Genomic DNA, 17,031 nt, shown 5'->3' with positions numbered 1-17,031 from the left:
ACAGAAGAGATATAGCCAAATTAAGTAGAGACTCTGGATCTCACAAGACCTCTAGGTGAAATGCAAACATCTGCCTGTCCTTGAGAGTGCTAGTTTATTTTTCTGGATTTCAGTATACTTAATTGTTGATATGTGTGCAACTGTGCCAAAAGTCTCCAAATTCATCACTTTATCAATTATTGCCAGTAGGAAAGAGTAAGAGCTGACTCTGGATCTGGCTCTGCCTGATATAGTTACTATACAGATATCTACCTACCTATGCATCCATCTATCTAGCCATTTATATGCATTCCTCCCTACCTCCATCTGTTCTTCCCTACAGAATCACTATCTTGAGCTTCACACCACTCATTTCCTCAGATTTTTTTTTTGGGGGGGGGGGTTGGTAGTGGGGATTGAACTCTGGGCCTGGGCACTGTCCCTCAGCTCTTCAGCTCAAGGCTAGGTACTACCACTTGAACTACAGCACCACTTCTGGCTTTTTTTCCTATTTATGTGGTGCTAAGGAATCGGACGCATGCAAGGCAAGCACTCTACCACTAAGCCATCTTCCTAGCCCCCTCAGAGATTCTTTTGGGTATATTTATCATTTCTTCTTTTTTTTTTTTTGGCGGTCATGGGGTCTGAGCTTGGGGCTTGGGCACTGTCCTGGGCACTGTCCCTGAGCAATTTTTGTTCAAGGCTAGTCTTTATTACTTTGAGCCACAGCTCCACTTAAGTTTTCTGGCGGTTAATTGGAGTCTCACAGACTTTCCTGTCATGGCTGGCTTTCAACTGTGATCCTCAGATCTGTCTCCTGAGTAGCTAGGATTATAGGCATGAGCCACTGGGGCCTGGCTGACAACCAAAGATTTCTAAGAATTGGTGTGAAAGTTCCTTATAGAAGAAAAACTAGGCATCAAGCAATAGCAAAAGTAGTTTAAAAAGGTCAAGACTTCATGCTGTACTACTCTCAGTAAGAGGGCAAAAGCTAGTGTGAACAAGTATCTTATACAATGCAGCATCCTAGAACTGAAAATGATTTTGTAAAATAATTTTAATTATTATACAAATGACATCAGTATACTAAGCAAGATGTAGATGATAAAGTTACCTAGCTTTGTCAAGATTAGGAAAAACATACTTTATGACAACATTTTAGATCAAGACTATTCTACATACCACTTCTGTTGATGTTTCTGCATGTTCAGAAGTAACATGTTCTTGAAGAGATGTCTCCGTATAGCCCATTTTTCCACAATAGGGACAAGTAAAAGACTGTGGCTGCTCTACAGAGAAAGCTTCCCCACCATAGTATAAATCTGAAAAATAAAGTGGTATTGTATTGAGAATCAATTCAGTTTCTAAATGTACAAAATAAAATCATAAGGTATAAAAATCTAAAGTAAAAAAATGGACCTAAAAATCCGTCAATGTCTCCCTTTGTTAAGTAAGGTCTTAAGTACCTCTCACTACCCCAATTCCCCATTATTTGAAGTATCTTTCAAAGCCCCAATGTTAAAGGCTTAAGTTCAGTTTGTGGCATATTGGGAGGTGGTGGAAATTTAAAAAAAGAGTAGGGTCTAGTTGGAAGAAGTTAAAATATTAGGGATGTGTCCTTGAAGAGGATATTGGGACCTTAACCCATTCCTTTCTCTTCATTTCCCCCCACCCTCCCTCTTTTTAAGTTTTGGCAAGAATTTAGTATAGCAGGGTTAAGGGAGAAACAGGAAAGGAGAAACATTTTGTGCTTCTTATGCAGTAAATGGGAGCTAAAGACTCCTCTCTTTATTTTCCAGCTACCATGAGGTAAACAACAACCTTCCTCTGTCATGGGTTCCTGCTATAATGTAGTATCCCACCAGAGACTCAACACAACAGGGCCACACAATCATGGAATGAAAATTCAAAAATTGTCATCTAAAACAATCTCTCTGTGTGTGTGTGTGTGTGTGTGTGTGTGTGTGTGTGTGTGTGTCTAAAACAATCTGTGTGTGTGTGTAAGAGGCTTGAAATCAGGCTCTGGGAGCTGTTGCTAAGGTTTTTTTTGGTTAAGGCTAGCATTCTACCACGTAAACCATAGCTCAGTTGGAGATAAAGAGATGCATGGACTTTGCTGCCCAGGCTCACATCAAACTGTAATCCTAAGATCTCAGCCTCCTAAGGAATGAGGAACTAAAATTATAGGTGTGAGCCACTGGCACATAGATCCTATTATTTATTTATTTATTCATTTATTTATTTATGTCAGTCTTGGGGCTTGAACTCTGGGCTTGGGCACTGTCCCTGCCAGCGCCTACCGCTAGAGCCACAGCGCCACTTCCGGTTTTCTGGGGGTTTATTGGAGATAAGAGTTTGACAGACTTTCCTGCCGGGGCTGGCTTTGAACCGTGATCCTCAGATCTCAGCCTCCTGAGTAGCTAGGATTACAGGTGTGAGCCACCGGTGCCTGGCTAGTAGATCCTTTTAAATTGATTATTTCAAGTATTTTGTCACACTGTCTGAAAGCTGACAATCTTTAATTTTGAAAATGGTCATTCTACAACTGTATCCAATTTTATTGTAACTTTTTTCCCTCTCTATATACAGTGACAACATTAATATCAACAGAAAGAATAAAAAAAGGCATTCTATACACAAGGACACAGTTTACAGAGGGAAAGAATGATGACCACAGTCAATATGCCAGCTCCTACATGGAATTACTTGTCTATATACCATACTATTCTTACAGCAGGAAGGATTCCTAGGTATTCAGTTCCAGTGATACAAACTTAAATATGACTATAACACATTACTCAATGGATTATGGTCTGTGTAAAGAATGTTTTTGCCTCATTAACATCTCTCCAGGAATAACCCTATTTTTCTCTATAGGTCACATCAAGAAAAGTCAAAGTACATTTACTATGTTATGCCACTTCACCTCAAAGAATTATTTATTAGCTGGGTGCTGGTGGCTCACTTTTGTAATCCTAGCTACTCAGGAGGCTGAGATATGAAGATTATGGTTCAAAAGTCTGTGATACTCTTTAATTAGCCACCAGAAAACTGAAGTGGTGCTGTGGCTCAAAGTGGTAGAGTTCTAGCATAAAGCAAAAAAGCTCAAGGACAGAGTTCAAGCCCCATAACTGAAAAATAAAAAGATTTCTGCAAAATACTAAGTAAAAATTAAATAAGCATTCAAAGAAAACATGAACTCTGTAGGATATTACTGGTATCCTAGAGGATTCTGCGCTTTTACATATTGCTGGCACCTTTAGTCATATTATTGCTAACCCTCTAAAGCCTCTGCTTCTGTTAGCCGTTAGGCTATATGCAAAAGTAACCTGCCTGTAACCACTGTTCTGTCCTGTTCTCACACATTTATAGAAAAGGGATTATTAACTACATCTGTGCTAATAGATTCACTGTTGGAATGAAAGGGTGATCAGAATGGGAGGCACAGGGTTAGTTCCTCTACGATACATTGGGTCAGAGCCTCAGCAACCTTCATTGCACAGAAGGCCAATCTCCATGTCTCTCTTCCTCTAGGGCAAACCTGTTTGGTTTCTTAGAGCACTAAATGCCTGTATGAATGCTTTGCACACACTAGAAATCATTTAGGAGCCGGGCGCCGGTGGCTCATTCCTGTAATCCTAGCTACTCAGGAGGCTGAGATCTGAGGATTGGGGTTCAAAGCCAGCCTGGGCAGGAAAGTCTGTGAGACTCTTATCTCCAATAAAGCACTAGAAAACAGGAAATGGCGTTGTGGCTCAAGCCGTGGAGCACACCCCTTGAGCTGAAGAGCACAGGGACAACGCCCAAGTCCAGAGTTCAAGACCCATGACAAAAAAAAAAAAAATCATTTCGGAAATCCATCAAGTTTCTTTCTTTCTTTCTTTCCTTTTTTTTTTTTTTTTTTGGTCAGTTGTGGGGCTTGAACTCTGGGCCTGAGCACTGTCCCTCAGCTCTTCAGTTCAAGCCTAGCGCTCTACCACTTGAGCTACAGCCCAACTTCCGGTTTTCTGGTGGTTTATTGGAGATAAGAGTTTCAGGGACTTTCTTGCCCGGGCTGGCTTTGAACCTTGATCCTCAGATCTCAGCCTCCTGAGTAGTTAGGATTACAGGCGTGAGCCACCGGCGCCAGGCCCATCAATGTTTCTTTTACTCCTACAAAAAATGTCATTATGAAAGAATCTCACCTAAAAAATTAAGTATTCTTTATATTTTTTCTTTTTCTTTTTGCTGATACTGGGGCTCAAACTTAAGGTCAGGGCACTCTCCCTTAGCTTTTCACTCAAGGTTGGTGCTCTACCACTTGAGCCTCTGACTTTTAGGTGGAAATTGGAGATAAGGTTTTCATGGACTTTCCTGTTTAGGCTGGCTTCCAAGCACCATCTTCAGATTTCAACTTCCTGAGTAGCTAGGATTAAAGAAATGAGCCTCTAGCACTGGTATTTACTTTTTAAACATAAAACTAATACCAAATTAGGAGTAAAAGATCACTTCTATTAGAAGAGAAAAATAAATGCTGGGTACAGTGGCTCATGTCTGTAATTTTAGCTTCTTAGGAGGCTGAGATCTGAGGAATGCAGTTCAAAACCAGCTTGGGCAGAAAAGTCCCCATGAGACTCTGATCTTCAATTAACCACTAAAAAAACAAAAGTGGAGCTGTGACTCAAAGTGGTAGAGCACTACCCTTGAGCAAAAGGAACAGTGCCCAGACCCTGAGCTCAAGCTCTACAATTGACAAAAAAAATTTTTTAAAAACTAAAAACAATAAAAATGTTCACTATGTTTCTTCATATTAATTTCCAGGGAAATATATATATATATATATATACATATATATATTATATATATATGTATATATATATATTGAGCATTATTATCTGCACAAGATTTGCCAGGTAGATTTGGGATAGTTGAGGATAAAGAACAGGTTTTCTCACTTGATAAAAGGCATTTACCAAAACTGAACAAACTTTATACTTTTAAATGTCTTTCTCATAAGATCAGGAAGACAAGAACATTGTGTCTACTTCTGCCACTTTTCTACCCAGTATTTTATTGAAGGATATAACCAGAGTATATAAGAGGCATCCAGACAGAAAGGAAGAAATAAAACAATCTTATGAGTTTGGAATACATAAAATCCTAAGGAATCTACTAAAATCAAATAAACAAGTACAGCATCATTGCAGGATACAAAGTCTACATATAAAAATTTTCTATATATCTGCAATGAATAACCTGAGACTTAAATTTTAAAAAAAGCACTTCACTTACAACAGTAAAAAGAATACTTAGGCATGCATTCAATGAGAAGCACAAACTTATATTTTGATAATTACAGAATTCTGTCAAAAGAAACCAAAGATCTAAACAAATGGAAAAACATTCTGTTTATGGATGACTAGATTTAGTATTTTGATGATTATACAAATCCCTATCAAAATCTTATTGATTCTGTTGTACAAATGGTTGGGAAATCCACACAATTTCATAACTTACCACAAAGCTATAGATATGAAGATAGTATAGGACTGGTATAAATAAACAGTGACATGTAGATCAACAGAACAAGATTACAAAGATGCCAGGTGCCCACACCTATAATCCTAGCTACTCAGGAGGCTGAGATCTGATGGTCATAGTTTGAAGACAGCCTGGGCAGGAAAAGTTTGTGAGACTCACTCCAATTAACCATCAAAAAGCCAGAAATAGAGCTGCAGCTCAAAATGGTAGACTGTGAGCCTTGAGCTTTTGAAAAAGCTCAGGGACAGCACACAGCCAAGGCCCCAAGTTCAAGCCCCATGACTAGCATACATGCATACACACATGCGCGCGTGCATACACGCACACACACACACGCACACACACACACACACACACACGGACAGCACACAGCCAATGCCCCAAGTTCAAGCCCCATGACCAACACACACACACACACACACACACACACACACACACACACACACACACACACACACACACACACACACACACACAAAATTCACTAGGATAGAGCATAGTTATTTAAACCAATGATGCTAAAGCAAATGAATACTCCTATGCAAAAGCTGACCTTCTACCATATATATTAATTCTGAATGGATAAAAGATCTATATGTCACATTAAGCAATATTTCTTTTTAAAGACAAGGCACCAAAAGCATGTAACAAAAAAATTAGTTATTATAAAAATGATTTAAAACCTACCAGATAACCAAAAGTAAATTTTTGTAAATTACCCATGTGATACAGAACATGTCTATATCATGAATTATTATAATTCAATAATGCATCTTATATAATTTCAAAAATAGGCAAAGGATCTGGATACTTCTTCAAAGAAAAGATACAAGTGAATAATAACCACACACAAAAAAGATGCTTATGAGAATTAACCATCACAGAAATGCAAACCAAAACCATTGACATACCACTTCACACCTACTACAAAGGCTATAACCAACTCCCCCCCCAAAAAAAACAAAAAAACAAAAAACAAGTGATGGCTAAGTAAGATGTTATAACATGAAACATTTATAGCTTTTTTTTTTTTCTTTTTTGGTCTGTTTATATAGTATCAAGGAATTTCAATTCACCCAGGGCCTCATACATGCTAGGCAACATTCTGCCAATAAGCCATATTCCTAGCCCAGCTTTTCTAACAGACTAACAATGCTCTTTTTACACTACACAATTTGCTTTTTTAGTTACCAGAGCAAGAAGTAGTACTATATACTATTAGCAAGAACAGTCTGCTTGATTTGACTCCTTTCCTGAGATACTTTCAAATGTTGCGTGAATTTTTATTTCATAGCTTGTAAGTTATGGATTTTTCAGAAGAGGCCATAAAACTGATTGAGACAAATACAAGTTCATTCTGGTTTTAATAAATTTGGATGTATGCTATACATAGTTGGTTTCAGAAAATTTTGTTTGACTTCTTACACATATATGCAAAAAATTCTAAAAGATAATTCATGGAAATTCTCACTGAATACTTACCAAAATCTACCCTTGTTAATATGCACTGCATTGGGTGGTCAGTTGTATGCCTTGTTGTTGTTGCACCACTTTCATAACAAGATGCACAAAGATCGTAATCGTAGCAAATTAAACACTTATATCTGCGACCTCGAAAATTTCCTTTTAAACATGCATCACAGCTGACACCTATGTTGAAAACATTAAAAAGGAATATATTTAATTAGCAGTTATAAAAGTACACTCTCTGTTTCACTTTTATAAACACTTAGGGTTGATTTAATTCCATATATCCTTTCCAAAATCACTAGAAACACCACAATGAAGTAACAATTTCCAGCAGTATGGTGGATTTATATACCTCACAAAAATAGCTTTAAGCTGGGTACTGATGATCATTCCTGTAATTCAAGCTACTCAGAAGGCTGAAAGCTGAAGACTATGGTTCAAGTCAAGGCAGACAAGTCCCTGAAATTTCAATTAACCAGCAAAAAGCCCAGCCCAGCCATGAAGGCATGCCTCAAGTGGTAGGGTCTTTGCCTTGAGCAAAAAAGCCAAGAGGCACCAAGACCCCAAGTTAAGGCCCCTGTACTGGCACAAAAACAATAAAAACAGCTTTAAGGCTGGCTGCTGGTTTTTTGTGCCTGTAATCCTATGCTAGGTCAAGGAGGCTGATATCTGGATTGCAGTTTGAGGCCAGTCTGGGCAGACAAATCTTTTCCTTTAAGGGATTACAAAAAAGTGCTCTTGGGCTGGGAAGGTGGCTCAGTGGTAGAGTGCTTGCCTTGAATGCATGAGGCCCTGGGTTCGATTCCTCAGCACCACATAAGCAAAAAGAAAAAAGCCGGAAGTGGCGCTGTGGCTCAAGTGGTAGAGCGCTGGCCTTGAGCTGAAGAGCTGAGGGACAGCACCCAGGCCCAGAGTTCAGGCCCCAGGACCAGACCCCCACCCCCCCCGCAAAAAAAGTGCTCTAGTGGAATTCCCAACCTGTATTTGGAGGGCAAGGGTAGGTGGGGGCAGGGGAAAAAAATCCGAAAAGCCATAACCACAGAGCAGCTTTCTTATAGGTTTGTAGTCCAAATTCTACAAAATGGTTCCAAAAGCCAGGGTGAACAATGTAGTTTAATGTGCTCTTAAATTAGTATTACCTAAGAGGACTAAACTTCTAAGGAATAAATACACTTTAAATAAAAATCGTGACAGCAGAATTGAGGCTGTCAACAGTTCATAACAGAAATATGTATCATATACAAATTTGTTATTTTTTTTTTTGGTTCAGTCGTGGGGCCTGAACTCTAGGCCTGGACGCTGTCCCTCAGCTCTTCAGCTCAAGGCTAGTGCTCTACCACTTGAGCCACGGCACCACTTCCGGTTTTTTTTTTTTTTTGCTTATGTGGTGCTGAGGAGGTGCTGAGGAATTGAACCCAGGGCCTCATGCATGCAAGGCAAGCGCTCTACCATTGAGCCACCTTCCCAGCCCACCAAATTTGTTATTTCTTCTTAGACAGGGTCTCTATGTAGATCAGGATAGCCTCTAATTCAAGATTCCCCTGCTTTAGCTACCTGATTCTGGGATTACAAGTTTAAGGCCATGCATCACACTTCATCTGATTCCCTGTAACAATTCTTGTTATGTAAAAACAAAACAAAACCCCCTAAATTTAAAACTCAACAGGCAAGCAAGCTAAATAGAAAAGGCCATGTATTTACATGTGACATGCTTATTTATGCAGAAAACTCATGTACAACTAGAATCAGAATTGTGTATTAAGCAAAGGTGCTAGATGCAAAAACTAACTTAATTATTTCCTTGAAAATATATCAAGCCAGGAACTGGTGGTTCATGCATATAATCCTAGCTACTTAGGAAGCTTGAGATCTGAGGATCAAAGTTTGAAGTTAGCCTGGGCAGGAATGTCCTCTTATATCTTATTAAACACCAAAAAAAGCAGAAGCAGAGCTGGGGCCCAAGTGGTACAGTGCGATCCTTGAGTACAAAAGCTCAGGGACAGTGCTTGGGCTCTGAGTTCAAGCCCCAAAAATGGTACAAAAAACCAAAAAACACAAAACAGAACAAATTTTTAAAAAATGTATCAACTGAGCATAATCTCAGAAGGCTGAGGCAGGAAGAACTTGAGTTGGAGGCTACCTTAGGCTATTCAGGGGAAAAAAAAACTAGAGCAAAAATAATTTATGATTTAAGCTACATCAGTCAAACTGAGAGAAAGTAAAATACTGGTTACCAAGGGACAAGGAAAGGTGGGAATTGGTTAATTGTGTAGGGTTTCAGTTTGTGATGATACCCATTGTAGATAGTTAGTAATGGTTAATAACAATGTATGTGTACTTAATGCCATGGATTTGTAAATACAAGACATAAAAACAATGAATTTTACACCAGAAAAAATAAGCCAGTTTCATCAGGTGCTGGTGGCTCACACCTGTAATACTAAGTTCTCAGGAAGCTGAGATGTGTGGATTATGGTTCTAAACTATTCCAGACAGGAAAATCCATCATGAGACTATCTCTAATTAACTACCAAAAAGATAGAAGTGGAGGGGCTGGGAAGGTGGCTCAGTGGTAGAGCGCTTGCCTTGCATGCATGAGGCTCTGGGTTCGATTCCTCAGCACCACATAAGCAAAAAGAAAAAAGCCAGAAGTGCGCTGTGGCTCAAGTGGTAGAGCGCTAGCCTTGAGCTGAAGAGCTGAGGGACAGTGCCCAAGCCCGGAGTTCAGGCCCCATGACCGGAAATCCCCCCTCCCCCCCAAAAAAGATAGAAGCGGAGATGTGACTCAAGTAGTAGAGCACTAGCTTTCAGCAAAAAAGCTCAGGGACAGTGCCAAGGCCCTGAGTTCAAGCTGCAGGACATACCAAAAACAAAACAAAAGCCAGTTGCAACAGCATTAAAAAAATGACTATGAACAAAATGCCTATGAAATCCTTTATGAAGCAAATAAAAAGTATATTCAAAGAAGGCATTAAAGGACTTAAAATATAGAAATATTAGGTTCATAAACAGGACAGTTCATAATAAAACTAATTTCTCCCCAAATTCATTTGTGGATTTAACATAATTTTAATCAATATCAACAAAGAATCTTTTTATGACATGGTAAGTTGAGCAAACTTTTAGGCAAGCTGCAAAAAGCCAAGATCAGTCAAGAGACTTCTAAAGAAAAGTAAGATGGAAGGATGGACTTGAGCATATCAAAAAAACTACAGAAATAAATACAGGAAAGGAGGGAGCACAGTGTAAACTGTCATAGTCTGTACAAAGAAAAATAGTATTGGATCTCTTCCCTATACTCTATATACAAAAATCAATTTCACATGGTTTAAAGAAAAATGCAAAAGGAAAATAAAAAACAATTGATAACAGAATACAGTTTAGGATGGTATTTTATATGCTCAGAACAGGAAATAAAAGCCGGGCACTGGGTGGCTCATGCCTGAAATCATGGCTATTCAGGCAGCTGAAATCTGAGGATCGTGGTTTGAAGCCAGCCCAGGCAAGAAAGTCCTGAAACTCTTATCTCCAATAAACTACCAGAAAACCGCTCAAGTGGTAGAGTGCTTGCCCAGGAGCAGAGTACAAGCCCCACAACTGACAAAACAAACAAACAAACAAAAACCCAGGAAATAATTTCTCAAATCAATCTCTCTCTCAAACATGCATATAGCATACAATCCAAACTATAGAGATAACTTAAAACACTCTAATATTAAGACTTTCAGTTGAGTGATGGTGGCTAGTACCTATTAATCCCAGTTATTCAGGAGGATCCTGGTTTGAAGGCAGCCTATGCAGACAAAATCTGGAGACTCATATTTCCAATTAACTGGCATATAGCCAGAACTGAAGGCATGGTATAAGTGGTAGAGCCAATGACCTTGAGCAAAAAAAGATAAGCTCTGAGTTCAAGCTCCAGTACTGGCAAGTGTTTACACATAGGACTTTTTATCTTTTAACACTTGAGTGACTAAAAAGACAAGACCCATAACTGGTGTTATGCATGACATACATAATAAATTTTATATTCAGAAAAAAATTTTATATTCAGAACAGCTCAATATTTCTAATCTATCAATAGCAAAATGACCCTATATACAGTAGAAAAATGGACAAACTGTCAATGAGCACTACAAAGAACAAACACAAATTGTATGAAAAGATGCTCAGATTACTTATCAAAAAGGTACAAATAAAAACGAGCTATATTTTTATATCTGGCAAAAAGTTACATATCAAGTTCTAGTAAAGAAAAAAAAGGGGGCTACTTCGATCATACTGGTGGAAATGTACATCCCAGAACTATGTTGAGCAACCTCAATGTGTCGAATTCCTATGATATTACAATTTCATTTTTAAGTATATTCCTTGGGTAGGTTTTTGTCCATGCATACATGTAATATGTTCCGGAAATACTTGAGCAAGAAGATGAATATTCCAAAGCAGTATTTCAAAATAGTTTGCGGCCATGCTAATACTTTTAAGCCTAAGATCAAAAATACTGAAAGGGAATAAATATCTACTTAACATGACTGAATACCATAATCTTGACAAGTGTGGTGTGAGCCCAGAGGCCAAAAAGGTAAATCAACCTCTGAACACTTAACTTCTAGTGGATGGCCTGACAGATTTTCCACTCAAAATTATATTTTTTTCTAGAACTTCTATCATGTACAGCAGAGTAACAAAATTTGCTCCTTTAATGTCAACTACAGGAAACTTAAAGTTCTTATTACAGAAAACAAGTTAGCTCCTTTTTTTAGGTTTAACAGTGTTGTTCCCTGGTACCAGGAGACTCAGGAAAACTTCAAACAGAAGAGTGGCATAAGCAAAACTGTCAATACCTGGTAAGGACAGATTGCTTCTGATGAAATATTAGTAAATTATGAAATATTAGTAAATTATGAAATATTAGTAAATTAAGATATTAAGAATCAAATTCCTGGGCTGGGAATGAGGATGAACCTGGGCTATATGGTTCTAGGTCAGCCTCTACTCTACACAATAAATTAAAACAACAATACAAACAACTCAACCAGTAGCTTCAACAAATATCCACTAGAATATGCCATATTATAAGATGGCGGAGGCTTACTTGTGGTTCTTTTTTTTTTTTTGGGGGTCAGTTGTGGGGCTTGAACTCTGGGCCTGGGCACTGTCCCTCAGCTCTTCAGCTCATTGCTACCACTCTACTACTTGAGCCACAGCACCACTTCCGGTTTTTTGGTGGTTAATTGGAGGTAAGAGTCTCACAGATTTTCCTGCCCAGGCTGGCTTTGAACTGCAATCCTTAGATCTCAGCCTTCTGAGTAGCTAGGATTACAGGCATGAGCCACCAACACCCAGATACTTGTGATTCTTGTATGATCAAGTTCATCTAGCCAGATAAATAAAACTTTAGCAAAGCGTTTAACACCAATTTTGACACTGGTAAAACCTGACAGTGTGCCTGACATCTCTACCTAAAAATTTAACTCTGAACACATTATATACTCAGCATTTACCATCTATTTAGTAGTTTTGAAAAACGGAATACGTAAAAGCTAGAACAAAAATCAGAAGGCAAGGAAGTATCCCCTCTTGCAGGAATAAAATTTTTTTAAGACACTGAAATAGTATGTAAGAAGTCTTTCTTTTTTTCTTTTTATTTTTGGGTCTGGTCGTGGGGCCTGAACTCTGAGCCTGGGCACTGTCCCTCAGCTCTTCAGCTCAAGGCTAGCGCTCTACCACTTGAGCCACAGCACCACTTCCGGCTTTTTTCTTTTTGCTTATGTGGCGCTGAGGAATTGAACCCAGAGCCTCATGCATGCAAGGCAAGTTCTCTACCACTGAGCCACCTTCCCAGCCCTCTTTTTTTTTTTTTTTAAGGAAAGAATGTGGTTTCTCAATTTTGTCTACAGCTTTCTGAAGGGGAAACTCCAAGCTAATAATATCATTATTATCTTTTCAAGAACCATGCACCTCAACAACAAATCTGACTTTCTTAAAGTGTATGCAGGCTAGGTGCGGTACCTCAGATCTGTAATCGTAGCTACTCAAGAGGCTGAGATATGAGAATATTGTTTTTTGAAGCCAGCTGGGGCAGAAAAGTCCATGAAACTCTTACCTCCAATTAACCATAAAAAGTGGAAGTGGAGCAATGGCTCAAGTTGTAGAGTGCTAGCCTTGAGCACAAAAGCATGGGGACAGCCCTTAGTACCTGAGTTCAAGCCCCAGGACCAGGAAAAAAAAAGTTGCACTATGAATTTAATATTGAGAACTGAACAGAAAATGATATATACAGTGCTACTAAAAATAACTACAAGTAAAGATAACTCCCCCAAAGACACTCTTTGCATTTAGATGGTTGAATAACTGTACAGTTCTTTAAAGAGGACTTCAGATGTACTATAACAACTTAGTAAATAGCAGAAGCAGTCAGATTTTTTGGTTTAAAGAAGATAGTCAAGGGGGCTGGGAAGGTGGCTCAGTGGTAGAGTGCCTGCCTGCCTTGCATGCATGCATGAGGCTCTGGATTCGATTCCTCAGCACCACATAAGCAGGAAAAGCTGGAAGTGGGCACTGTGGCTCAAAGTGGTAGAGTGCTAGCCTTGAGCTGAAGAGCTGAGGGACCGTGCCCAGACCCAGAGTTCAGGCCCCCACAACCGACAACAACAACAACAACAAAAAGAAGATAGTCAAGCCATGAACTGGTGGCTCAGGCCTGAAATCCTAGCTACTCAAGACACTGGATCTAAGCATTGAAGTTTGAAGCTAGCTAGCCCTGGCAGGAAATTTCTGCTCACAAGACTCATATCTCCAGTTAAGCACCAAAAGAAGTGGAACTGTGGCTCAAGTGGTAGAGTGCTAGCCTTAACTAACTAAACAAACAAAAAATGTTCAAGGACAGTACCAAGCCCTGAGTTGAAGCTCTAGAACTAGGGGGAACAAAAGCCAAACAATATTTCCAATTGCTGGCATAAAAAATTTAAAACATGTTTTATGATACTTCATAGCTGGAAGCCTAAATCAGGAGTAGAAAGCTCCTCTCCCCTCTTCTATGTAAAATAGTTATCTAGGAAATTAAAACAATCATGCCTTGCAACAATGAAAGGTGAGATGTTTGATTATTTTTTTGTAGTTGTATTGGTGTTTGAACTTAGGGTTTAGTAAGCACTCATTTATCCTCCATTTTTCTTTTATCTCCTACCCTGATCCTCATCCTCCTGCACAGGCCCATAGTTAGAATCATGTTTTTTGTACACACACACACACACACACACACACACACACACACACACACGCACACGCACACACACGCACACAGAAGTTCATGACTATGTTTGTGTTGTAGGTCTAGCTTCCACATACAGCTTGTTCCCAACCATTTCTGCTTTTTCTATTCATTAGACACTGGGGTTATCCTCAAACCTCTACACTCCTATTTTCCATCTATTCAGCAGCTGGATTACAGACATATACAATCACCCCAGCCAATGTAAGCCTCTTAAAAAAGTTAAATTAAAAGAGCACTCTAGTTATTTTTAGAATTAGTAAAACACATACATAATCTATGCTATACATTTAAGAAACTCAACTAGAGGGGCTGGGAAGGTGGCTCAGTGGTAGAGCGCTTGCCTTGCATGCTCAAGGCCCTGGGTTCGATTCCTCAGCCCCACATAAGCAAAAAGAAAAAAGCCGGAAGTGGCGCTGTGGCTCAAGTGGTAGAGTGCTAGCCTTGAGCTGAAGAGCTGAGGGACAGCGCCCAGGCCCAAAGTTCAGGCCCCACGACTGGACCCAAAAAAAAAAAAAAAAAAAAAAGAAACTCAACTAGAGAAAACGGGGAACAGGGACCTACAGAAGTATCCTGGACTTAGGAATAAATGATGTTAAATGAAGTAAGCCACGCTCAGAGACAAACAGCTCATGTTTTTTCTCATATGCAGAATCTAGATCTAAAATATATGATAAATTATGAAAGACTTGGCATTCACACACAGTGAGACCAAAGGGTACTCCTAGGGGAGAAACAACACAAAGATGCAATGCCTATGTGCCTTTGATCATATAAAACAGTATTTATTGAAATGAACTCCAGGAAATTGAAGCAAGAGGGATTTTTTTTTCTTTTTTTGTCTTGTTGGTTTTTCTGTCTCTGGGGAGGGGTAAGAGGAGGCACAAAAATGGAGGGACATAGGATGAACAAATGAAGCAGTTGCACTTGGTAGAAACTATGTTGAAAATGAATTATATAACTTGTGGGTGGGATGGGAGGGAAAAAGTGGGAGAGAACAAAGGAAGGGGTAACACTGTCTAAAAAAGAAATGTACTCATTACCTGACTTATGAAAGAGTAACCCCCTCTGTATATCACTTTTTTTTTTTTTTTTTGCCTGTTGTGGGGCCTGAACTCTGGGCGGGCACTGTCCCTCAGCTCTTTACCTCAAGGCTAGTGTTCTACCACTTGAGCCATACATAGCTCCACTTCCGGCCTTTTCTGCTTATGTAGTGCCGAGGAATTGAACCCAAGGCCTCATGCATGCAAGGCAAGCACTCTACCACGGAGCCACCTTCCCAGCCCCTGTATATTACCTTTATAAAAAAAGAAAAAGACTGTAGCCAGGTCACTGGCAAGTGATTCACATTGTAATTATAGCTACTCAGGAGACAGAGATCTGAGCATCTTGCCAGCCCAAACAGAAAAGTCTATGATACTCTCATCTCCAATTAACCACTTAAAAAAAAAAGGCTCATGTGCAAGAGCATTACCTTGAGTTAAAAAGACAGCAACCCTTTGGGGCTGGGAAGGAGGCTCAGTGGTAGAGTGCTTGCCTTGCATGTATGAGGCCCTGGGTTTGATTCCTCTACACCACATAAGCAGAAAAAGCTGGAAGTGGCACTGTGGCTCAAGTGGTAGGGCGCTAGCCTTGAGCTGTAGAGCTGAGACAGTACCCAGGCCAGTTCAAACCTCACAACCAACCAAAAAAAAAAAGATTAGTTATACAGACTTTTCCTGCCTGCACTGGCTCCCAGCTGCGATCCTCAGATCTCACCCTCCTAGTAGTTAGGATTACTGGTGTGAGCCAGAAGCACCAGGGTGGAATTTTGCCCCCCCTCCAGTAGAATTCTGTAAGCCTTGTGATATATGACAATAAAGAGTGGGGCTGGGAAGGTGGCTCAGTGGCAGAGTGCTTGCCTTGCATGCATGAGGTCCTGGGTTCGATTCCTCAGCACCACATAAGCAAAAAGAAAAAAGCCGGAAGTGGTGCTGTGGTTCAAGTGGTAGAGCGCTAGCCTTGGGCTGAAGAGCTGAGGGACAGCACCCAGGCCCAGAGTTCAGGCCCCACGACCGGACGGACCCCCCCAAAAAAGAAATAGAAATAACTGACTGCTTGGTTTTAAACCACTCATAGACATTATTATTTGTTCATAAAAAAGGCACTCCATACTGGGCGCTGGTGGCTCATGCCTGTAATACTATCTACTCAGGAGGCTGAGATCTGAGGATTACAGTTCAAAGCCAGCCCAGGCAGGAAAGGCTGTGGGACTCTTACCTCCAATAAACCACCAGAAAACTGGAAGTGGTGCTGTGGCTCAAGTGGTAGAGTGCTACCCTAGAGCTGAAGAACTCAGGCATAGTGCTCAGACCCAGAGTTCACGCCCAATGACTAATAGCTCCCGCTCCCCCTCCCCCCAAAAAAGGGCACTCCTGGTCTGCAAACAGAAATCTATCATTTGACAACGGCCTTCATTATCAGTAAGCTTAGGAATAGTCTTTCAGAGTCTCCTACCTGGTAATGGTCAAGTTTTTATATTACTCAATTAACTATTATACCCAGCAATGATCAGAACAATTTTCCAACTCATAAAGCAAAGGAAGAAATCAGGCATGGTGATATATGCATTTGTAATCCCTATTAAACATTTGGTAGGCTGAGGCAGGAGGCTTGGGAGGGTAAGGCCAGCCTTTGCAATACAGTGAAACATTGTTTCACTGAAGTTCACAAAGAACCAACAAATCAAAGAGAAAAAGAAAAACAGGAAGGAAGAAGTATTAAAGGAGGGCCTGGGACAGGGTAAG

The 17,031-nt window shown here is 39.9% G+C and overlaps 1 protein-coding gene across 1 annotated transcript in view; it reads right to left on the bottom strand.

Annotated features, from left to right (window-relative positions):
* Kcmf1 (potassium channel modulatory factor 1) overlaps window positions 1–17,031 on the bottom strand; it is an 88,910-nt gene that overhangs the window by 30,089 nt on the left and 41,790 nt on the right. The window contains exons 2-3 of the mRNA XM_069989111.1: window positions 6,982–7,149; window positions 1,162–1,301 (exon numbers count right to left, since the gene is read on the bottom strand). Coding sequence (XP_069845212.1) covers window positions 1,162–1,301; window positions 6,982–7,149 — 308 coding nt within the window. The remainder of the gene's footprint in view (window positions 1–1,161; window positions 1,302–6,981; window positions 7,150–17,031) is intronic.

This window comes from Dipodomys merriami, unplaced genomic scaffold (genome assembly GCF_024711535.1).
Source record: "Dipodomys merriami isolate MVZ:Mamm:240054 unplaced genomic scaffold, mDipMer1.0.p SCAF_37, whole genome shotgun sequence".
Taxonomy (NCBI): Eukaryota; Metazoa; Chordata; class Mammalia; order Rodentia; family Heteromyidae; genus Dipodomys; species Dipodomys merriami.
Note: the sequence above shows the minus strand (reverse complement) of the source record. Positions and strands in the feature narration are given on the sequence as shown.